The sequence below is a fragment of the Triturus cristatus genome, chromosome 8, assembly GCF_964204655.1.
Source record: "Triturus cristatus chromosome 8, aTriCri1.1, whole genome shotgun sequence".
NCBI lineage: Eukaryota > Metazoa > Chordata > Amphibia > Caudata > Salamandridae > Triturus > Triturus cristatus.
The window spans coordinates 1,542,380,994-1,542,406,975 of NC_140591.1; the positions used below are offsets into that span (position 1 = coordinate 1,542,380,994).

A 25,982-nucleotide genomic window follows, 5' to 3' on the forward strand; every position below is an offset into this window, starting at 1 on the left:
AACGCTTTTGCTTCTTATGGATATCAATGGAGGAGCTCAGTCCACATGCGCCCCCGACCCACGAGGGAATGCTACTGTAGCGAAAAGGAACGGCGCATGGAAGGGTTTCAAATGGGTTTACACCCCGTCTTGATCGTGCCGAGGAAGTAACAGCCTCTCAGAAAGTCATAAATTTAAAAACATTTGCAAAATCGATATTTACTCACCTGCCTGCAGAAAAACGAGTCCTCAGAAGACACTAGTGCCTACGAAGATTAACATTTGCCAGTGTGGCCATAAACATTTATGGATTGCCATTTTATTTTTAAATAACATCAAAGTGCACTATGGGACCGGTAGTATTGTGATTGCGGACACGTGATGCATTCATTTAATTAAGACCGAGCGCACCTGGGCGCTTGAATTCCTGTCCGTGAGCAAGGCATCAGCCGAAACGTTGGACCAGAAGGAAACAAGCGCTGCATAAAGACTCTCTGAAATAAAGCTAGTTCCAAGGTAATGGGCCTCACAGTTTTGTTCTTCCAGTGTGGATTTGTGGGCTGCTCCGTACCCACGTAGCGAGGCCACCCTGAAGGGCTTGGGGCTCCCGTAACGGGGAAACGCTTTTGCTTCTTATGGATATCAATGGAGGAGCTCAGTCCACATGCGCCCCCGACCCACGAGGGAATGCTACTGTAGCGAAAAGGAACGGCGCATGGAAGGGTTTCAAATGGGTTTACACCCCGTCTTGATCGTGCCGAGGAAGTAACAGCCTCTCAGAAAGTCATAAATTTAAAAACATTTGCAAAATCGATATTTACTCACCTGCCTGCAGAAAAACGAGTCCTCAGAAGACACTAGTGCCTACGAAGATTAACATTTGCCAGTGTGGCCATAAACATTTATGGATTGCCATTTTATTTTTAAATAACATCAAAGTGCACTATGGGACCGGTAGTATTGTGATTGCGGACACGTGATGCATTCATTTAATTAAGACCGAGCGCACCTGGGCGCTTGAATTCCTGTCCATGAGCAAGGCATCAGCCGAAACGTTGGACCAGAAGGAAACAAGCGCTGCATAAAGACTCTCTGAAATAAAGCTAGTTCCAAGGTAATGGGCCTCACAGTTTTGTTCTTCCAGTGTGGATTTGTGGGCTGCTCCGTACCCACGTAGCGAGGCCACCCTGAAGGGCTTGGGGCTCCCGTAACGGGGAAACGCTTTTGCTTCTTATGGATATCAATGGAGGAGCTCAGTCCACATGCGCCCCCGACCCACGAGGGAATGCTACTGTAGCGAAAAGGAACGGCGCATGGAAGGGTTTCAAATGGGTTTACACCCCGTCTTGATCGTGCCGAGGAAGTAACAGCCTCTCAGAAAGTCATAAATTTAAAAACATTTGCAAAATCGATATTTACTCACCTGCCTGCAGAAAAACGAGTCCTCAGAAGACACTAGTGCCTACGAAGATTAACATTTGCCAGTGTGGCCATAAACATTTATGGATTGCCATTTTATTTTTAAATAACATCAAAGTGCACTATGGGACCGGTAGTATTGTGATTGCGGACACGTGATGCATTCATTTAATTAAGACCGAGCGCACCTGGGCGCTTGAATTCCTGTCCGTGAGCAAGGCATCAGCCGAAACGTTGGACCAGAAGGAAACAAGCGCTGCATAAAGACTCTCTGAAATAAAGCTAGTTCCAAGGTAATGGGCCTCACAGTTTTGTTCTTCCAGTGTGGATTTGTGGGCTGCTCCGTACCCACGTAGCGAGGCCACCCTGAAGGGCTTGGGGCTCCCGTAACGGGGAAACGCTTTTGCTTCTTATGGATATATATATATATATATATATATATATATATATATATATATATATTCACTGAAAAAACCATAGGTTTCACACACGTTATAGTTAGGAATTAGCATTTAAAAAACCTTGCAAATTCACTGAAAAAACCATAGGTTTCACACATGTTATAGTTAGCGGAAATTTTACTGATAAAAAACCAATGAAATTGCCCCGTTATAGTTAGTGCTGGCAACTATAACTCACGCGACCGCAATCCTCTGCTGATGCTAATACTGTATTTAGACACTTATTTGCCCATGTCTTCTTCCATACATTTTTAGCTATACATATATTACAAATATTTTTTTTTCATAAAGACACATATGTCATCAGCAGAAGATTGCGGTCGCGTGAGTTATAGTTGCCAGCACTAACTATAACGGGGCAATTTCATTGGTTTTTTATCAGTAAAATTTCCGCTAACTATAACATGTGTGAAACCTATGGTTTTTTCAGTGAATTTGCAAGGTTTTTTAAATGCTAATTCCTAACTATAACGTGTGTGAAACCTATGGTTTTTTCAGTGAATTTGTACGGTTTTTTAAATGCTAAGTGACTTTACGCCATTCGTGGCGTGCGCGCCCACTTAACGCAGTTCGTTCCGTGCGCGCACGGTGCGCTTCGCGCACCGTGCGCGCACAGTGAGCACGCGGTGCGCTTCGCGCACCGCGCACCGACTTTACGCAGTTAGTGCCGTGCCCACGTTACGCTAGATGGGCCATGTACGCACGATGCGCTTCGCGCACCGTGCGCACATGGAGGACATATTATGCGCTTCCTTGTGATAGGTAATCTGTTGAAATTTTTTGGGAAATTTCTGTGCTCTGATAAGACATGCACAAATGGTGGCCTTCGGCCACCATTTGCACAAGGGGTGGAGAAAGTGTGGATAGTGTTTTTTTTATTTTTATTTTTTTACCGTACGCTTACGGTAAGCGTACGGTAAGCGTACCCCGCGAAATTGCCGAAAAAAAAATAATGCCGTTTTTGCTCTTGGGGGATGTTTGGGGACTCCCTCAACATGACTATGTGAGAGGGAGTTGTCAAAACATCCCCGTAACATGTTTTTGGCCATCATGTTTGATACATAACACTCAGTGCGGTAGACAAAATGGCGGACGCCGCTTCCTGGTTTCTGCCGATTCGAATGTTTACTAAGATCTAAGAGCCAATCAGAATCGCGCTCGCGCACGCCACCGTACGCTTACCGTAAGCGTACGGTAAGCGTACCGTAAGCGGGCTCAGATATATATATTGATTTAAAGGCTATTTTCTCAGAATCTACTGAACAGATTTACACCAAACCTACAAAAGGCACTTCCTTGACCTAGGGACTACCTCTCTGCCAAATTTCTAGTAATTCTGTTCAGCCGTTCGGGCTGTAGCTCGTTCTAAAGGTCCTATGGAAAAATGCATGGGAAAAACGCGTTTTGGGACCCCCCTTTTATCTCAGCCCCCGCTTGACGAATCCCCCCGAGACTTTCAGGGTAGGAGCGGAGCGTAGCGCCCCACCTATTTTGAGAAATTCGCGAGGATTCGTCGACCGGCGCCAAAGTTATTCAAAATAGAATGTTGAGGTTTTCCTATGGAAACGTGGTCCTAACTATAACTACCTACTGGCGACCGCCAGTAGGTAATATATATATATATATATATATATATATATATATATATATATCGCCAGTAGGTAGTTATAGTTAGGACCTATTTTCCATAGGAAATCCGCAACATTCTATTCCCAATAAGTCGGGCGCCGGTTGACGAATCCTCGCAAAATTTTCCAAACTTTTGGCCAGCTCCGCTCCGCTCCTACCCTGAAAGTTTTGCGGTGATCCGTCAAGTGGAGGCCGAGAAAAAAGGGGGGTTCCAAAACGCGTTTTCCCTATGCAATTTCCCATAGGATCTGTTGTCGCAGCTACAGCCCGAACCACTGAACGGAATGACACCAAATTTGGCAAAGATGTAGTCCCCAGTTCGGACTCGTGCCTTTTGCATATATGGTGTAAATCCGTTCAGTAGTTCCTGAGAAAATTAGAGTTAAAAGTACATATATATCTATGGCCTCGGAGGATCCGCGCACTCTACCCGCACCGTAAGCGCACCCTCCCCGAACCAAGCGCGCACCCTCCCGATTGAGCGCTGAATGCTAATTGGCTGTTGAGTGTCTCTCTACATTCGAAATCAGGAACTGTTGGTGGCCATTTTCTGCCTCGGTAGAAGCGAGGCTGAAGAAGCAAGGGGAAAAAGTGTGTAAAACATACAAAGGGGGCAGAGTGGAAATACTCTAACCCTCTAGAGGTGCTTAGGGGGTCCCAGAAGGGCCCCCTGGGGCCCCTTTTTAAAAAAAAAAATAAGGCGAAATGCGCGCGCGGTGCACGCATCCTATTGCGTTGGATGCACGGATCCTCTCACGGTGGGTTCGCGGATCCAAGGGAAAAAAAATGAAATTGTTGGGAGATAAAGATTACCATGCGCGGACGCTATCGCGTAGGAATCGTGAACGGTGCGCTTAGGGTGCGCGGATCCAAAAACATTTTAAAAAATATATATAAAATAACGTTTTGCACATATAGTTCAAATAATATTTTGAAAAATATAAAAAAATATGTTTGAAAAAGCAATTAACTTCAAATAATATTTTTTAATTTTTAAAAGAATTAATTGAAAAAATAAGTTTAAAAAATGGTGATAAAAAAGTCTATAAAAAAACAGAATTAATGAATTTGACACACTGAATTTGAAAAATATACAAATCCAATCAAAATCATTAAACATGACATCTTCAGAGATAAGTTAAAGATAGGAATTAGCATTTAAAAAACCTTTGAAATTCACTGAAAAAACCATGGTTTCAGGCACGTTATAGTTAGGATTTGGCATTTAAAAAACCTTTGAAATTCACCGAAAAAACCAAAGGTTTCAGGCACGTTATAGTTAGCTGGACATTTCCCTCGTACAAAACCCTAGAAATTCCCCTGTTATAGTTAGTTCAGCTAACTATAACTCGCGCCCCCGCAATGCACTGCTGATGACGTCACATATTACATCACTCATGACATGGTCAGTGACATCACTGATGATATCACTGATGACATCTCAAATGACATCACTGATGACATCACTGCTAAATCGGCGTTTTATCTATTCTTTGGCAACTTGAAGTAAAATAGCTTGATTTAAGAAGCTTTATTTGCTTACCTCGTTCCCCCTCTTTCCCGCTGCCCTGGGCCACTCCCAGCCGAGCATTGACGCTGTGGAGCCGGTCCCCGGGCACTGAATAGCGGCGGCCATCTTGTGTGTGGGTGGGATTCACAGCGCTCTAGATGCGCATAAAAGGGGATGTCCATGCCTTCGCGCAGCGAACGCGCACAGCGGGCGCGCCTGACTCGCGCCGGAGTCCTGCCCGTCTGCGCCCGTCCGCGACCAGGACGCGGCCGCGAAGAATCTTATCCCTTCTTCGCCTTGCCTCTCCACTACCATCTCCTACAGCAGGGAAGCCCTACTTCGCCTTGACTTAAAATCCTGTTCATATGCACATACTCCTTTTTCCGATTCCTCGTCACTTTTCTTTAAACCCTGTAGTGTACAAAGTAGAGACAACCCCTCTCAGCTTCTATGTCATCTCCTTCAGTCTCTCCCCCGACACTCCTCGGCTCTTAAGAACACTATCATTAAAACTGGACTGATTAACTGTCGTTCACTTGTGAAACACTCTTTAGATGTAGCTCAATCGTTAGAGGACAATCAGTGGGACCTTCTTTTTCTCACTGAAATCTGGTTAGGAGAAGAATCCAACCCTGCTCTCTGCCTTGCCATCCCGCCAGATTATAAGATCCTGTGTGCTAATAGACAGAACACCCACCCCGGCGGAGGTGTGGCCATTATCTATAGATCTATCTGGTCCATTTCTTCCTTTTCCTACCCCCAAATAGAGTGCATCGAGGCACTACCTTTTTGTATTAAATTAGCTGCTAACTTCACATATTCAGGTTTATTAGTTTACCGCCCCCCCAAATCTAAAATCTCCCATCTCCCGGCCCTTCTTGATTATGCCCTACAAGCCTCCTTCCGATACACCAATTTCACCCTTATTGGGGACTTCAACCTTCATGTCGATAATGTCGATGACCCCACCATCGCTAATTTTCTGTCCACCCTATCAGATGGTGGGCTAAACCAAATTATTTCCGGTTCTACGCATAAGGCAGGACACACCCTGGACCTTATCTGCACTAATGTAACAGATACCTTTATAAGTGACCCCATCCCCGTAATCTGGTCTGATCACTATGTGATCCCTTTTACCATCTCCTTTTGCCATCAGGATCGATCAAGACCCCTGTCCAACTCAGTGGGTCGGAACTGGAGGATAATTTCCCCTGAGAATCTAGCCCTTCATGTCTCAATGTCCACCCCCGAGGAGGCTATAGATTTAGACTCCAGACTGTCTAATTTTAACCATTGGATCACATCTGCTATTGATCTCCTAGCCCCTATCAGACCTATTAAATCCTCACGAGCTACCCCCTCCGCACCGTGGTACTCGGATGAACTCCGTATTTGTAAATCGGCCTGTAAACAGCTTGAGAGAAGTTGGAGACGATCTTACTCCCCAAATAGCAAAATCAAATATAAAACCGCCCTTAAGGAGTACAGGAAGAAAATTATAGATCACAAAAGATCCCATCTAGAGGAGAAAATCCTCCAGGCATAAGGGTCTTCAAGAGTTATTTTCAATACCGTCAGAACCTTCACTGACCCTCTGGCCCTCAAGCGTCAACCCCTGGTGTCCCAGACCCTCTGCGACAGCTTATCTAGCTACTTTGAAGACAAGATTGCCACTATTCAGAATTCCTTTCCCAGCAAGATTAACCCTGACTATCTGGAACCATGTATAGTCAGCTCTAATCCTACTAAGGTCTTTTCTAACTTTGAGGTGATTACACTCGCTGGCAGAATTATTTAAATGTAAATCTGGTTCCCCTCTGGACCCCTGGCCGGCAAAACAGTATAAATCCTTAGCCCCCCTGCTCAATCCCATTTTAAATGAAATTTGGAACGACTCTCTCCAGACAGGAATCTATCCCGACTCCTGGAAGCACGCCAGATTGGTTCCTATTCTTAAAAAAGCAAATGCAGACCCCTCCGAACCTGCTAATTACCGTCCCATTTCCCTGCTCCCTGCCCCAGCTAAAGTGCTTGAGAAACTCGTACAGCGGCAACTGGCTGGTTTCTTGGAAACTAATGGTGCCTTCCACAACTCACAGCACGGATTTAGGTCTGGATATAGTACCGAATCCGCCCTCATTGAGATGGCTGACGCCATTAGATGGAAGTTAGACGAGGGATCTAGAGCGGTGTTGGTGTTGCTCGACTTGTCAGCAGCATTCGACACCGTCTCCCACCTCGTCCTCCTTGACCGACTGCAGGCAAAAGGCATACAATGCAAGGCCTTGGAATGGTTTGCCTCCTTTCTGTTCAATCGGACACAGGCAGTATTCACTCCCCCTTTTACCTCAGACTGTCGCCCCCTCAGGTGGGGAGTCCCCCAGGGCTCCTCACTGAGCCCCCTCCTGTTCAATGTTTATTTTTCCCCTTTGGCCGAGATCATCACTCAATCTGGAATCAAGGCCACTTCCTATGCTGATGATATACAGCTACTGTTTTCATTTGACTCCCCTTCCCAATCTACCTTTGACCCGTTGAAAAACTGCCTCCGTAACATCGCTAGCTGGATGGACAACAATTCCCTCCGGCTTAACGCTGGCAAAACCGAGGTTATATTTTTCCATCAGCCCTCGCCTCTGGACCCTAACCTGTGGTGGCCTCTTGAACTGAGTTCACCCCCTTTACCTAAAGACTCAGTCAAAAATCTCGGGGTAATTTGGGATACCAATCTCTCTTTCCAAAAACAAATCCAGTCGGTATCGGCGGCCTGTTTCTCTAAGATGAGGATGATGAAAAAATTCATCAATTTCCTCCCTAGCCAAACTAGGAAAACTATCGTGCAGGCTCTAATCACTTCCCATCTGGATTACGCCAATGGACTGTACCTTGGTCTCTCCTTGGGCCTCCAGCGTCGCCTCCAGACAGTCCAGAATGCTGCTGTTCGTCTGGTCTGTGGGCTCCCCCTTCGTGAACGTATCACTCCCCATCGACATAGGCTGCACTGGCTTCCGGTTCATAAAAGGGCGGAATTTAAGGCACTTACCCTAGCTCATCGCGCTATCAAGGGAAAGGGTTCCGCATACTTATCCTCCTGCCTTCGTCCATAAAGCAATACCAGACTTCTCCGCTCGAGCTCTAAACATCTCCTATCTACCCCCAGAGTTAAAAAAGTTCGTTCTGGGGAAAAACATTCCAAGTCTGTGCTTCCTTCCACTGGAACAAGCTACCCTTGTCCATTCGGACCATCCAGGAGGAACTCCCCATCCGGAGAGCTCTAAAAACCTTTCTCTTCTGTTGATACCAACTGAGTCAGACACAGCTTCAGCACTCACATTAGCGCCGGGACACCCCGTTGGGGTATCTGTGCGCTATACAAGATTCCCTAAATAAATAAATAAAAAATCCATGTGATAAATTAGTGCATCTTCTCACACCCTAATATAACCTTTGATACACAGACTCAAAATTTCAGACGGCCATTTTGACAACCATAGATACTCCAATACCAATAACTACTCACCCACTCATTGACTTTTAGGTCTACATACATGTCCACTCACTCACCTCTACAGTCACTCATACTTACAGTCACTCTGTGCATGTATACACCTATATAGACACTCACATACCGCCAATCATCCATTGAGGTACTGATACATCTAGTCAGTCATGCAAATAATTAATCACAGTAAAATGTACTCACCTATACAGTTAAAAACACTCAAGTTCACTTACTCATAAAAATACTAACAAATTCTGTGTCTTCCTGCAGAAAAAAACAAACAGCACATGACACAGATAACCTTGCACTATGGCGCATACAGCCACTCCCAAAATCACACACTCTCACATATAGATAGTTATATACTCTTACACACATATACACTGCGTTTCACATATGTAGTTAGTGACACATGTACAACTGAGATATACATTCAATCACTAACACACCCATACATACACTCACCCAACCATACAGTGCATCACAGATGCACTCTTAAAACCATGCACCCACTGAATCACCCACTCACACATCTAGTCACAGAGTCACACACACCCTACCCACACAAACACTCAGGCACCCATACAGATACTCAGACAACCCATCAATAACCCATATAGACACTCATATAGCTATTCACAAAACCATGCAGCCACTTATACACCAACACACAGACACATACAGACATTCACACAGTTTAGTCACTAGTCTGCAGTAAGATACATTTAATGACTCACTTATAGAGTCAGTTACGCACCTAGAAAATCATCCATTCACACACTTGTACACGCACTTATTTTTCAACAGGCCTTTCCCTATATATATTAAACATATTAAAACTGTTCAGAAACACATACTCAATGGATGATGTCATCAGTGATGTCATTTGAGATGTCATCAGTGATGTCATCAGTGATGTCACTAACCATGTCATGTGTGATGTAATCTGTGACGTCATCAGCAGTGCATTGCGGGGGCGCGAGTTATAGTTAGCTGAACTAACTATAACAGGGGAATTTCTAGGGTTTTGTACGAGGGAAATGTCTAGCTAACTATAACGCCCCTGAATCCTATGGTTTTTTCAGTGAATATATATATATATACATATAATTTAGCATGGCTAAAAAGCAATTCATTGTTGCTCTACAAAAACCCAGCAGAAGCACCTGTGAGCAATTACAAGCAGGGAGAGCAGGGTGAATAACAAAAAGTGGGGAGCAATGACAAGCGGGTGTTAAAGCAAAGAAAAGGGATGGCTGGTAGGGGGAGAACAAAAGAAGGGAAGGGAAGGGGAAAAAAGTCCTGTGCTCCAATAAAGTACTAGAAGAAGGAAAAAAGACCCTTCAAGTAAGCAAGGGATGGGGACAACACATCCCATCCAATCAGAAGCAATAATGGGGCAGGGCACTTAGAATAGGGAGGAAAGCCATTGAATAAGGAATAGAGAAAATAGATAGACAAGTCTATTCAATCATGAGCAAGGGGCTAATCAAACACCCACTATGAATTGTAATGTACACAATAAGGTTTCCACAAAACAGCTAAAGCGGTATGGAGCGAGACCTAAAATTGCTGAAGCCTTTAGCATTTTAGTAGAGATGCTAAAGCCTACAGCAATTTAAGGGTGAATTTGACAGCCATGATCTAATGTAGGTGTCTGTAGTAGGTATCTTGTGCAAGTGAGTTGCAGTAAGGAGGAACTGAAGAGGGAAGAGTTGTATTCATCCAGAGAATAAAATACCCCGCCGAGGCGAGGAGACACTTCAAACAAACTCGAATGAGCCGTCGCTTTCAGGGCTATTTCCGTCCCTCTTGTTCATGTTGTCGAATCGTATTCCACTTACGTCCCCGCACGCGCTTGTATTTATGGACAGTGATGGCTAGATCATAAATTTACAGATGCCGACATCTGGGTTTTCGTGCAAGCAGATGCCCTGTAGCCTCGGGCTATAGTTCAATGGAGAAAGCAAGGCCGCCAGATCTTACAGGAGCCTACAAATAGTAACTTGAAATGCGTTTACGTGTGCACCATTGTCTACGGAGTATTGACACACCGAGCAACGGGGGAGACAGGAAGGAAAACGTGTGCAGCCTGCCCCGACACATGCAGTTGTCTGGGGGCTGAGGAAGGCCTTTCGGGGGTTGGGGTGAAGGTGGGCACAGAGGACTTCTTAGTGTTTGGGGAGGGGAGTAACCCTCCTTGCTCATGGATATGAACAGTCCAAATCTGCAGTGCAGAATTTTCTGTAAAAAGACTATCGTAATTTCCATCAGATTTCTTTGTTCCAAGTAGATTTTGTACATTTTTTTTTTCTTCCACAGATTGGTCTGAAAGAGCAGCCGACCCAGTTTTTTGCTTCTGCCAAACTCTCCTATGGCATGAGGAGAGTATGTAACGAACATCCCCACCAGGCTATTACCCACCTTGCCCACTGCCATCCATCCCCCTTATCCCCCTCCCCCATCGCTAACCTGCATCGCTCCCTGTGAGAAAGTGCCATCTTTCCTGCATGGTATGCCCCCACTTTTTGCTGAATTGCTGAATGTACTTTGACTGAGTGTGCCCTGGACTCCTGCCAATCAGACGCCCAGGGCCTATGTTCCTAACCTAAAACCCAAATTGGCAAACCCTGGCCACATGTCAGCCCCTGGTAAATGGTACCGTAGGTACCCAGGTCCTTGTGACCAGGGAAGGCCTCTAAGGGATGCAGCACTTATTGTGCCACCCTTAGAGACCCTGTACGCTAACACAAACACACTGCCCTTGCAGGCTGAGTGTTTGGGTACAGGACAAAACAGAGAGTCGACATGGCACACATCTCTGTGTGCCATGCCCACAAACCACTGCCCTGGCATACATGAGCCACCCCTCTAGCTGGGTGCCTATGCCAGTGGTGTGGGGACAGGAGCATGAGCGCTGTGCCCCTACAGTGCCCAGGTCCATTCCTGGGCACTTTAAGTGCAGTGCTGCCATTTAAGAGTATATGGTGCTGGGAGCTCGTCAAACACAAACTCCACAGCACCATGATGGCTCCACTGAAGACTGAGAAGTTTGGTATCAAACTTCTCAGCACATTAAACCCCCACTGATGCCAGTGCAGGATTTAATGTATCATGTACGACAGAGGGCATCCTAGAGATGCCTCCTGAACCTAACCTACAATCCACGTCTGGTCTGAGGGGCTGCCTAGGCTGCCACACAGCAGACATGTTGCTGGACCCCTGGGTAGAGAGTCATCCGCTCTCCTGGGCCTGCAACAATGCACATCCTGGGTGAGGTGCTAGGTCTCCTCCCCCAGGATGGGTAGGGGAAGCTTCAAAGGCATGCCGCCTTTGTGAGCCTCTCCAGGCCACTTGCTGTACTCAGCAACTGGCCCCTACCGGTTCTACACCCCCACTCTGGCGGGAAGACTGTCCGGAAACCCCAAGAAAGGACAGGGGGTGTGCCAGCCTCTGCCAGCCCCACCCATCAGGTGGGGGAGGCGTGGTGAAACACATCCCCGGGCTCTCGCCATCTTGAAGATGGGGAGCCCTGCCCAATCAGGACTAGGCTACTGCTCCCCTCCCACAGCTGAGCGGCAGGATAGGGGTGTACCCACCCCAGGACAGGGACCCAGTGGTCCCTGCCCTTTACCTACCTGTAACGCCCCTCAATTCAGTATTTAGGGGCACCCTGAACCTTCCTTCCTCAGATTCCAGATTCCAAAAAAAGCAAAGAAGGTCAAGAAGAAAGAAGACCTGCCATGCAGCTGCTAAGAAGTGGAAGACACCAACTGCTTTGGCCCCAGGCCTACCGGCCTGCCGACCCTCGAACCTGCTCCTGCTAAATCCCCGCACCTCCTGTGGCCAGCAACCTCACAAACCTCGGAGGACCTGGCTACCTTGTGACTCTGAGCATCTGGGACTCCCACGAGCAGTGGCTCTGCTCAAAACAAGTATCTAACCCCTGGCATCAGCCTGGAAACGCGAACCCTGCACACTCTGCACCCGCCAAGCTTGGCCTGTGCTGGGGTGGAAAAAGGCCCCGAGGACATCCCCCCGGCGACTGTGATCCCGAATCCGGCACCCAAGGACCCCCCTCGACGCTTCTGACGACGCCTGCAGCCTCAGAACCAGGGACCCCCCAACTGCGATCAACAGAGGGTAAGATTTCCCGACACCAAAAGGCACCCATGCACCCGGCGCCCTGCGGCCCCCTGTACCTGACTCCTGGGTACCTACCTATCCTCCAACTACCCAACTTACCTCTCAAAGTGGTGGGCGCACCTGAAGAATCTCCGTCCTCGAGCTTACAGCCTTTGCTCGTCCTTGAGCTTTTCCATTGCAATCCATTGAGCGCCCGATGGCTCAAAAGCACCCTGCACCCAGCCGCCTGAGTGGCCCTGGCAGTGCAACTTCTACTCCTACCTACTTCCCCATTTGCCCTGAGCAAGGGACCAGGAGTCAAGCTCCCACAGCTGCGTGGCCTGCTACTCAGCAGCCATCAACCAAGGCCCCCCTGCCTCCCGTAGGATAACATTGGGCCTAACTCACTCTGCACTCGGCTGCCCCTGTGCCGCTGAGGGTGTAGCAACTGTACTTACCTGACCCTGGGAGACCCCGGAGTCTGTGCCCAGAACCTTAACTCTGCCAGTTGAGTACTTTCCCAAAAGCCGATAGCTCCCTTTTCTGCCATAGGGTAACATTGACTGGTTTCTTCTGAAATTTCTTTTGTGTGGAGTTTCTAAACTTTAAAATATTCACCTAAAATCAACCGAATAACGAAAACGGAAATACTCACCTGCTATTAGGCGAGATCCCAGTGCTGGATCTTGGTACCCAGCACTGACCCTGAAAGGTACTCAAAACCGTACTTACCACTAACTCAATTTTCTCCCATAGGAAATCATTGACTGTTTTTCGGTGAAATTTCTTTTGTGTCGATTTTTGAAAACTACAAATATTTATTAAAAATTGTACAAACTGTGAAAACGTAATTACTTACCTGTTTTAGATAGATGTCCCAGTACTGAGCCTAGGAGCCCAGCACTGGGTTACAAAAGTAATGAGAACCTACTTTACCCGTAACTTGAATTTTCTTCCGTAGGAAACCATTGACTGTTTTTCTATGAAATTTCTTCTAAGTGTCGATTTTGCAAACTTATAAACATTCCTTAAAAATCATCGCCTGTATAACTTAAATGCAGTTTCTCAACTGCTTACAGGTGGTACACTAGTGCTGGATCTAGGATCCAACACTGACCAAGAAAAAGTACCCATAACCCCACTTACCTGATAAGTGAATTTCCTTCCATAGGATAACTTTGGTAATTTGATCAGAAAAAGTTTCTAAGTGTCAACTTTTAAAATAGCAAAATATTGCTTAAAAATCACAACAGTAACTAAAACGTATTTACTCTCTTGTTTCCAAGAACTGTCCCAGGACTGAATCTAGGATTCAGTCCTGGAGTTAGAAAAGTAATCCTGAAAGTAATCAATTGCATATAACTTAAAATTCCCATTGAGCTCAATGTATTATTGTGTTTGAAATTGTGTTGCCTATTGCAACAAACTGTAACTATTACCTACAAAAGTCAATTGCATATTGCAAAGTATTTAACTAAAGCATCTCGTTCTGAAAAAGTATATTTTAATACCTATTGTTGGTTCTAAAATAAAACAACCCTATATTTTTATACAAACCATTGGCCTAGAGTTCAGTTCTTGGGTGTGTGAGACCATTTGCTGACTGAGTGTGTACAACAAATGCTTTACACTGTCCTCTGATACTGCCTTACTGCTTGACCAAGCTACCACTTGAGAGAGTAAGGTTATATCTAACTTCAGCCTCTGTCAAACCTCTGGGGACTGTGGACTCTATACACACTGTACCTATTTGGGAATAGTATATATAGAGCCACTTTCCTACACTTTCCCACTCCCATTTATTGCAGGTGGTAAACAGGACCAGTAATCCACAGGGAAAAGGGAATTCCCTGCAGAATTTTGCCCAGAAAACGGAGTCGGCACAGTTATTCCCCATTCTTATGAGACTAACTTGTAATAGCCGAACTTACGTGATGGGGGTTCCCACTCCACACTTTATTTCTTGCCCACTGTATCCCCGCATATAAATCTGCATTATTAATAACTGGATCTCAAGCCTTTACAGGAGAACCACCCCAGTACAATCACTCAGTCACCCAGTGACACTTATCCTTTTAACTGAATGCAGTTAGCACCTGTGCAAAGGGGGCGCCTGGTGAAAGATGTGTGAGGTAGATGGAGAGCTTGACATCATTACTCATTGTGGCTTAGAAGATGCACATGAGGGAGGCACAGATGCTTCATGTTTCAATTATCTTGCTTTCAAAAACATCCATGAAATGAATACTGAGTGCTCCTTGATAAACTTTTCTCATTATTTTGGCACTGGTTTAAGAAACATTGATATGTTTTTCACTGTCATTTCCGCAGATATTCTTTCCCCAAATTTGGGCTGCATTAATCAAGGGGATCATTAACACAGTTTGAGTTTTGGAGGTTGTAGTGTGTAAGCGACATTGTCATATAGTGATGGGACAGGTGAGGCACAGAACCATTTGAATTTGTAAAAGAAAAAAACTTTCAAGCAATAGGCTGTATGAACCAAGATATTACAAATCAATAACTAATGTAAGCCACAGGGCTTAGACGGGTATGATATAAATCAATAAGAAAGCAGGCCATATTGTTAAGAACAAGTGTTGATGTTTCAGCCTCAATAGTTTACTTGCCCAGGGCCATCATCAGGTCATGATCATAAGAGAGCCGGTAGAAGCAACCTAAGGGACGGCCAACAAGGACACTGGAAGGGCCACACGTTTTTACACCTCACGTATCACATCAAACTCTGAGTTTTACACAAAATGTTTTAATATTTCATAAGTTAATATGTAGAATTTTTGGATCTGCTTTTCTTTCTCTCCGCTGGTTGTTATTCTTTTTCTTCGCTGGTGGTTTACAATTTATATGGGCAATTATTTGTCTTTTTGTTGTTATGTTTTAGGTCTCGCCTGACCCAGCGCATGCGCTGGTCTGGCGAGATTTATTGAGAGGGCTCCAAAAAGTGCTACCAGGCCAGCCTAGAGCTACAGTGCATGTGCGCGGGCGCGCGCGCCGCGTTTTACCGCGATTACTTTCACTTTCGGCCGCACGGCCGCTTTGATGTTTGATCGTGATTGCGATCACTTTCATGGCCGCACGGCCGCTTTGCATAGCCAATAGGTCTCGCTTTTGGGACCTTATAAGTATTTAGTTACGCAACTGTTGCATGGCTAAACACTTATAAGGTCCCAAAGGCGAGACCTATTGGCTATGCCAATGCTTGTTGATACATTGATCCTGCCCTGGTTCTTAAGATTATAGGGATTGCCCTGTCTTTTTGTTATATATTGATAATCAGGCAGGACATTGAAAAGGTTGCAATTAGATGTACTGCAAGAAACAGGACACCACAAATGTGGAACTTGCACGGTCTATGATCAAACAATTGAAGGATATTAATTCATATATAACAACATGACAATCAAGCATACATAATTTACAAACTGTAATAAGGTGCATGTATTGCCTGCTGTCCTGTGTCCATATGCCTGATCTACATTGGCAAAACAGATCAGAAAAAAAAATCTAAAATAATCCAGCGTAAATCTAGGATAAAATGCAAAACACCAAATGGTCCCTGAGGGGAACACTTCTACAATATAAACCATTCAGAACAACATATTCGATGGACAATACTCCGAGAAGTGAAATCAAACCCCTGAGGAGGAGCGACAGAAACATAACTGCTCTGATAGGAGGCCCACATGATACTGACTTTTGACACTCACCTGATGGGTCTGAACACAGTGGAATAAATTCAATATGTATTCTAACTCGAAGTAAAACATTGTGGCAAACCATACTGTACAGATACAAATCCAGATAACATCTAGTAAAATAAAGGAAGGGCAAGCTAGTAAACCAAGCGGATGGTTATCTTCCACACAAGATATGTATACCATTGAGCCTCAACTCTTTGACGCATTCAGGAGCATGAGGGCCCAGTACCCAAGGAATCTGTGATACACTCACCATAAACTCTTCAGGACTGTGTTCCCAATACTAGTTGGGTACCTCATACAAAGTTACGTGCAATAAGTAGTTGGTTACCTCATGCAAAGTTATGTGCAATAACTAGATGGTTACCTCATGCAGAGTTGCATGCAGTTAGTAGTTGGGTACCTCTTACAGAGTTACATGCAATAATTCATATAGACGTGTTTTGAAAATCTGATACCCAGAATACATTTGTTCCCTAGAACTAGAACCCTTCAGTGCATTCTATAAAGCAAAGACCTATTCCCCATGGAATATATGGTATTTTCTCCATAAACACTTCTAGACAATGTTCCTATCACTCACAGAGTTATATGTAAGTTTCCATAGGTGAGCTGCAAAACTATGATACCCAGAAGCCCATTATAAAGTGTTGACGTTATAAGCATCACGGCCCTCCCGCCGCAAGAACCTTCTACAGCTTATAACACAATACATGTGGCTCGCGACCAGAAAACAAGCTCGTAACAAAGAACTACTGACCCTACACAAGACAGACCCGCAGCGAGGACCTAAATAACTAGTCATCGCACCATCGTCCTCTCAAGTAAAATTACCAAGCAAGGAAACCTATAAGCACGGGCACCCGACTCCACACTGGACCATCAGGATGGATCTGACCACAAAACACACTCAAGCACCCCAAGGACCGGTTAACCCTCAAAACCGAAGGTAACCTTGAGCTACACATTTATAAACTACTGGTGCGATGTGTATTCTAGTTAACTTGATTTGTGTTCCTATAGGCAAAGATCGTAGGACCACCCAACTTTCGCATAAGGTACGTCTTAACCTTGACACCAGTCGACTTGAATATATGAAGCCACCTTTCAAGCAAACAGTTACAACAGAATTCTTCCAAACATTTGGACAGCAAACAAAAAAAAGACTCTAATTAAAGACTCTGTGTGATCCAACAGTGGCTTTCTCTCCAGTAGGTCCCTGATTTGACTTCTTCTAACTCAGTAAACATTCACACAATAGCTCTATGTAAAGGACACTGTGTGACTGCTAGTATCCTTTCAGTCCTCGGTTCTAATCCCAGTAGCACCCACGAAGAACAGGTAAAGTTAATAGAATCCACACTGACGTCAGAACTGCTCCAAACCGCCTGCAAGATGCTGAGCACTCTTCTTTTCATAGTTCACTATCCGTGTACATGATAGGAAGTGACATGTGACCTGTTTCAAAGCAAACAAACATGTTTTGTATCCCTCCCTCTGCTCCATGTGTGCAGTGCCCTGTTGCTTTCCAACAAGTTTTGCACCACACAAATGCCCATTCATACATACATATGTCTGCATCTAGCTAAAGTAACCAACAACTGGCTACTCATATACTGTTATTGGCTAAGGACTATGGAGTAAAACAAAGCAAATGGGTGTATTTGCTCCATAATAGAGATCCGTTGCCAGGTGTGAGGAATTATTCAATTGTTATCCCAAAATGTAAAGCTGTGGCTATTCCTCATAGATGAGTAAGGTTGGGAATCGCCTGCCTTTTGCTATTGGTTGGCAGTACACCCTATTGCCTTTAGCCTTTGGCTGTGAGTTGACCTCCTGCCATTTTGCCATTGGAAGCCAGTCGTCCTGGCTGACTTTAGCCATTGGTAGTGAATTAATCACCTCCCTTTTGCTATTGGCTGGCAGTTGATCCAATTGCCTTTAGCCATTGGTTGTGAGTAGGCTCCCTGCCTTTGGCTGGCAGTCGATCAGCCGGCTTGTTTAGCAGCTTTCCTCCCTGAGTTCATCGAGTGTGACTCCTTTTGCACTTTGTGGTTCCAGCAACCCACTGGATGTTGGCATTAGCTGATCCCTGAAGAGAACACACCTGCTCGCAACATTCATTTGACTTCTCAGAAATAGACCAAGATATCTACTGAGTGCTGCCTTTTTCTTGTATTCCCTAACACAATGAATAACGCGATGCACAAACCTGCTGGGGCAAGGATTTACCAATCAGCAATGACTTCATTGACCAGTTTCCCCTAAACAGGCAGTTCATTAGTTAGCAATACAATAACATTTGCAACACAATAGGTTGACCAGCTACCACCAACAGGCTGACCTGAAGTATGGTCCACTTGGGTTGTACACCTCAATAAAGGCCAGGCACCTGAATAAAGGGGAGTGGCTGCCTCATTTAATCAGTAGACGCCATTTGTGTAATAGGAATGAGGGGGATCTACACGTAGGAGCCACGTTACTCACCGTGTCGTCATCAAACCCCGCCAGGCGGATGACTTTATCTGCCACCACCGCGTTATTCAGATCCATCTCCACCGTATAGAGCCGCGCCCCCAGGGGCAGGGCCTGGGCTATTAGGACAGTCGCATAACCGCAGTACGTTCCCAGCTCCAGTACGTTGAGAGGGGCCTTTTCGTACACCAGACGATCCAAGATCTTACCTACAAGGAAAAAGAAGGCCAAGGTATAACAGAAATAAAGAATGATGATAGTAGAAGGATTGTAAGACTCTTTCCTGACTTTCCTGATTCTACATATTAAATTTAAAACCCAATGTGTGATTTATGCCAGGGTTGTACAATGCTGGTCCACAAGGACCATTGGCTATGCCAGATGTTCAGGAAAGCAGTAACTATATGAAGGTTTCTATTTAGATTAATGTATATTAAATTATGTCACATGAATCACCAGAAAAAGACAGGTGGTTGAGTGTCACATGGTCTGGCCACATGAAAAAAGGTTTGAACTTAAGATGAGAAAGTCATATTTCAATAACAGCTAGAAAACTACTGCGTCCACGTGCCTGTAGCCAAAAACAGATAGTTCTGTGAAACCATTTTGAAGTTGAAAAAGGTGAAAAAGTGCTGGAATTCAAAGACATTCAACCCCTGAACTTCCTGGAGAGAAACTTCAGTTAAAGTTTATTCGAGTTTGAGGGGGACAAAATACTCTGTGAGCCACAAAACCTAAAAACACATCGACTTTCTCCACAAGAAAAGCCACGAATGAAAGTACACAAAACTTAACCCGCTTGTATGGCTATTGTTTATTCGATAAATTTTCTTGGTTGGGTGTATGTTTGTACACTCCCCACATGAACCCCAACTTGGGTTGCCCTAAAACTAGGGCGTGTACATGCATGCAACCTGAGCCAACCAAGTCTTCAACCCTCCTCACTTTTTGAGATGTTGTCGTAACTTGGACCCCCCTTGACTAATGTGCACCAAACATGTCAGTACGTGTCTCCTGCACTTTGGGGGCATATTTACAAAAACATGTTGGAGAGCAGGGCTAAGCCAAATTTGACAAGACAAGAATACAGTGCACCCCTGTGTTTCCCCTAGCACTGGCGCAAAAAAAGCTGCCTAGCGCCAGAGCAGGCACCCTGCCGCCATCTTGTGAGGGTGCCTGCTCTGCATGGATGATTGTTTATGTGCAGGAAGGGACACTTTCATGCACATAAACAATCAATAATGGAGATTTGCTCTATCCACGTGTGCTGCAGTATGGAAAGAGCAAACAACGAGGAGGAATTAATAATTTCTCCTCATATCGCCAATCTAACGCCTGGTAGTCAATGGCGTTAGTTTTTGGCACTTGTAAATCTGGGGCTGCATCAAGAAGCAATGGGTGTTGAGGTGGTACGCCCGCTGCGCCCATTGCACACCCCTTTGCTGCAGTGGACTGCGGTGGAAAGGGGCATATTAACAAGGTGGTGTTAAGCCAGGCTAAGTGGCTTAGCGCCACCATGTAAATATGGAAAATAGCGCTACGCCACCGGAGCATCCAAAAAAAGTGACGCTCCGGTGGCGATAGGGGTTTGTACATATGCCTCTTTGTTTCACCAGAGGTTGGTGCCCAGTGGTCAAAAGGCTCTGCATAAGCAACGTTTTAAGGATTAAACATTTTTTTTTGCTATGGCAATCTTAATTACAGAGGTGCAAATTCTATCACTTTCAAATATATGTGGCTTATGTGCTGATGCACAGAGTGTAATATGCTGTTTATTTCCATTGTTGAGCATGGGGAGGGGCCATGACTTGTGAGAGGTGAAGCAACCAATGGGGTATGATGTCACTTCCTTCAACAGCACATGCTCTTGCAGAAGGGTCAACTACAGTGCATTGCCATTTTGTGCAACAATAGTCTGTGTTTTACTTGTAATAAAGTTGTATTGAAGTTTACAAATGATTACATCTGATAAGTACACACGTTTAAGCTAATAATTTGGTTAACTGAAATGGTAATCTTCAAGTATGGCAGGAAGTGGTTGCATCATGATGCCTTGTGCATGACACAACATATTAAAGAATCAAAATAGAAAAAGATTGTAATAAATGTTTTGTTAATCACACCACGTGAAATGAGGACAGGATGTGAATCCAAGGATTCCCCTTAAGTGGCAACACATACCTTTCTGTGGCCCCACATTGCTGAGGTACTCGCAGTGGTAGCACCACTGGTCGAAGGTGTCGAGCACGTGCTGGGGGTCTCCTGGGATAGCATGCGTCATAACGTACTGGAAGGCACGCTCTTCGCGGGGGATGCCAGTCAGGTAGTCCTGCAGCTTGCGCACTATCACTGCCCGGTAGAATAGCAGGAAGTAATGGCGGTAGCGGATAATCAGTGTGACCACGAAGGGAATGAATGCCAGGGCTATTGCCGGGGAGACCATCCTGGAAGCAGGAGGAAGAGCCTGGAATCAAACAGCAGCAAGGTTATGTGAAATGATTGCACTATAGACTCGTTCACTTGTCAACCCTATAATCTGTGTCCTATAAAGAACTCCCCATTTACAGAAAAGTCGACTGATGTGGGCGTTGGCGGGGGGCCCATCTTCTGTCAAGGAAGCGGAGGTAAGAGCCTTTTCAGTCCACACTGACTACCACCCACCGTATTTAGGGAACTCTGCCTGCATGGAGGAGTTTCAATGCTTTCAGAGGCGCCGCCGCCACATCGGGTCCTCTGAAGGCATTGATATTTTCTGGCAGAGTACCCTGTCGACCAAAATCTGAATGAGGTCTGTTAAAGTCTAGGCCCAGTTACGCAATTCTCTCTAAAGGGGACGGATCTTTCTAGTAGAGTGAGCGGTCAGAGGAAACAAATCACCAAATTTTCATTCGCAACCAATGTGGCGACACATAAATCCACTCGACTGTTCGATCTGAGTTTAGTAGGTTTAATTATAAATTCAGAAACAAATCAATGTAGATTAATCTCAGCAGGATCGTAGAAAGGTACAAAAATATCAAAGTAAGTCCACATCTCCTTAAGAGATGTACCCTATATAGCAAAGCAAATGACTTACTCTAAAATAATGATTCAGGCAGTCAAGAAAAATACATGAAGGTTAAATCGCATCAGATGATTCTCTTTAACGAGCATGAGTAAAGTATCTTTCCCTACACTATTAATAAAGGCAACTCAATTCTAAAGCATTTAAGTAAGAGCGTAATCAAATAAGATAAGAAGAAAGGTGTCAGTGTTCAGAGTCTTCAGTAAAAAAAACCTCTGACGATGGGTCAAGTAGCTGAAAGCCACACATGCAGAAGCATAGGTCTGCTCTCTAAGGAAACCTAAGATGGACTCTGTCCCCAACTAAACACAGCACATAATATCATCTGCCATTGACTTGACACTCTCATGTGACTTCTCCATGAGAAATTTCCATAGCGCTGGCTCAACTGGATACTTTCAGCCCCTTTCCCAGCTAGAGAGCAAATTATCTCTCTTCCTCCTTGGCCATTCCTCTGTCGTGAGAACACCTCTCCTCGCTTGTTACCGCAATTTCCTCAACTGACTCCTTCTTCTCCTTCTTCTCATGCTTTACTATTTATCAAGACAAAAACTTCTTTATTCTAACTAATGAAGCGTTTCCACACCTGCAGTAGAAACAAAATGAGACAAAACATTCCACAGCGAAGGCTGAACATAGACAAAACATGAGATTACGACGTGAGCTTGCACTAAAACAGAAAACGTTAGGCTGAAATGAAATAACACGTCAAATCAAACTAACATATGCATTAGGCCTCAATTTAACTATCGACTTTGACTAGTGCACTGGATTACAAATATGTGCTCATTTATGTAATGCAAAAGCATAAATCCAATGCAACAACTACAGAGATGTTATTAAAAGCACACTTTCACATAATTAAGTCAGATTATACGCATAAACCTTAAACACTAGTTCCACACATCCTGGTTACATCTCTCACAATAAGACAGTTTATGTTAATGTCTCCTGTCATGTAAGTATGCAAATTGTCTCATAACTTTATTAATCACGTTCTAAACATATATTTCAAATAAAGTACTTTCAATATGCATTACTCCACTCTTTTAGTATATGAGTATCAACAGAGTGTGTATTGAGTGCTGACTATTCGTGAGTATGATGCGTTACCTTCAGATGGGATCAAGATTACACTTCTTCAGGTCCAAAGTTATCACATGAATGTACACATTAGTGGCTCACCTTCTAAGGCACATTAGTGCACCAGAAAAAGTGAGTAAGCTGGGTGCTTCCTTATTTGAGACACCTATTGCGCAAGTCTCACTCGCTGTGAGTGAGACATATAAATCTGGAGGTTGGGTTGAGCCCTCACACCAGGCTGGATGTTACATCTGTTGAGAAGCCTTGAATGGAATGGATAATGGCAGGTGGCTAGAAAGAGGCAGCACAACGCTTGTTGTTTTTATAATTTTTTCCACTTTCTTTTTAGATCCTCTTTTCTTTTGTTGTGTACATATGTATTATGTTTCTAGAAACAAGTGCTTGATTTGTCAAACAAATAAGTGCCAAGACCCTCAACACGAGCCCTCTGCAACTTGCACAACCCATTGTCCATGCCATCTCTGCCATTGACAGCACCAACACAACTACTAAGCATCACAACCCTACAAATGTGACAATTCAGACTATTCCAGGCCACCAAAGCTATAAAAAGGGCTTGGGTAGCAGGTATTAGCCGTTTTTAATGTATATTAAATTAATAAATAACTGCTAAACTCAACTGTAAATTAGACAGACAGTGCCACCATGTGGCAGACTGCCATAAGTGCAGGTGTTGACAATTAAGTACCAGTGCTGAGCACCAAAAACCACAGGCTCAAATTAAGCACTGCAAGATGTTGTTAAGTTTGTTGCACTCATCTGTACCTCACTCCATACCTGATAGGGTAGAGGTGTCTAGCATAGGAGCAGTACACAGGACTCATAGAAAATTTCCAGGATTGCCATTTAAAATAAATGTACAAACTTTAATTCTAGGTGTGCATTATCCTAAAAATGTGGCTCGTGCTGGGCCTCCTACACCTATGCTGAGCATAGGTTAATTTTAATGTTACAATATGTCATATGCTATGAACTGCCATATTAGGAGGTTTAATAATGTGTGCTGTGTTTTGACGTAGGTTTAATAATGTGTGCTGTGTTTTGGTAGTCTGTGTCATGTTATTCCACAGGTAGCAGACATAATTCCAGGGGCATTGAAGCCGTCCCGAGTGTCTCTGATACCCCCACGAGATGTCTGCATCTGCCCAGGGAACAGCACATTTTCTGTAATATGGTGCAGCGCAATGCAGATCAAGAATTTGGAGGTTGACCCGTCATGGCTTTTTCCATAATCTGTGGTTTCTCTAGTCTGCCCTGTCTTCCTGTATATATCTGTGGATCCTAGTTCTTTGAAGAAGGATCTTAGATCTGCACATAAGCTTACACTTTTATTCATGTGAGTGTGACTTGCAAAAAGAGTTACCAACCAGCCCCCTAGTAACGACTGTAAGACCTGCTAACAGAGAAAAGGGCCGGACTTCTAATCAAATATGTATTTTTGTGCTGATGCTTTAAGTAAAAAAAAGCCCAATCCCAGGTCCAGCTTGTTTAACCTTGCATTCTTGGCATGTCCCAGGATGCAAAGCATTATCCTGGTCTGGATGAGTTGTTCAACTTAAGAGCTCTTCCTCACATCCTCACAGATCATTGCAGAAGGTTCTTTGGGTCCACAGTAGTCCCCAAACTGAGATCATCAGAGTGCTGAGAAAAGACATTGTACAACTGCACGCAACAGTGTACGCAGGGATGTCCAACATAAGACCATTAGGGCTGGTTTAATGGAAAGGTTTGAGGATCCCTGCTGGCTATGTGAAAGCATTCCATTTCATCCAATTGTACGGACATTTCTTTTATGTCGCTAGCTGGGATTCTGGCCTGGATCCATCATCCTGGACCTACGTTGGATGCCCCTACAGAAAGATATGCTGCGGTGTGCAAACCTGCCGAGAATCCCAGATCCATACACAACTATCTACTCCAGTCCTGGTATTTTCTTTGGATTCTGGGACATGTACTCCTGGTTTTATAATGGGATACATTAGAACACAAATCCCAGAATGCAAGGGGAAAAGCTAAACTGGAGTATCTAGTCAAACATGTATTTTTGTGCTGATGCTTTAAGTAAAAAAAAAAATAAGCACGAGTATAGGCTGTTTAATTTTGTAAGTGCACACATGCGTCACCACGGATGCGCACGCCTACTAAATAACACTACTCATGATAATGGAGAAGATTGCGGAGCTGCAAAAAGTTATCCAGTGCTTTTGACTCTGTTGATCACTGTACAGTCTGGCCCAAATGAAAAGAGGGCTATTCCTTCAGCTCTCCTATTGTACTTATAGCCATACATCCTAGTTGGATTTGAATACTGTATGGTCCTAAGAATGATTTCATTTATACATTTTTTTTTAATAAAGGGCCGAAATGAGTGTGGTTTAGCACCCCAATTATTCTACTTATACTCCGCAGGTCTGCGGGAGTCTCAGAGTTCTGACCAATGTTTCGCTCCATCATTAGATGGTTCTTTTTAACCATCCTTATAAACAAAGAAGATTCACGGTTTTTTCTCTATCTGAAAAAAGGCTACAAAGGTAGCTAGATCCATTAGCCATATATGCCACAAACAAACATTTTGTAAAAAACGTCAACAGAAAATTAAATTATGGCAGTAGGGATTTGTGTTATGGAAAAATTCAGAGGTTGGGGGAAACAATGACAAAAGTTGGAAACAGCTGGGTATTGGGAAGGTTATTTGGAGCAATATGCAAGACATCAAGAAACAAAAAACAAAGTTTGCTCAGTTGGTATGGGTTTATTTCAGTTCTTTGAGGCTATGGGTAGGAAAGTAGCTTCAGGGGGGGTGTTTGCGGTGTGACACTCCTCCCCCCAAATAAATGCATTCTTAGCTAGGTAGTTGGGTCTGGGGACCCAGAATTGGGTCTGCTGCGCCTATGTTGATTTCCCCCCCTTGTTTAGTGGGGAAATGTGAGATTCACACTCCCTTGATTTCAGTGACTAAGCTGCGCCCCTGGCTATGGGGGAAGGTGAGATC

General features: G+C 44.5%; 1 protein-coding gene across 1 annotated transcript in view; it reads right to left on the reverse strand.

Moving 5' to 3' along the window:
• The window catches only part of LOC146806088 (transmembrane O-methyltransferase homolog), a 72,874-nt gene extending 51,609 nt beyond the window's left edge, over positions 1–21,265 (reverse strand). The window contains exons 1-2 of the mRNA XM_085620585.1: positions 21,004–21,265; positions 18,835–19,031 (exon numbers count right to left, since the gene is read on the reverse strand). Of these exons, the coding sequence (XP_085476711.1) occupies positions 18,835–19,031; positions 21,004–21,265 (459 nt within the window). The remainder of the gene's footprint in view (positions 1–18,834; positions 19,032–21,003) is intronic.
• Between the last annotated feature and the right edge of the window lie 4,717 nt (positions 21,266–25,982).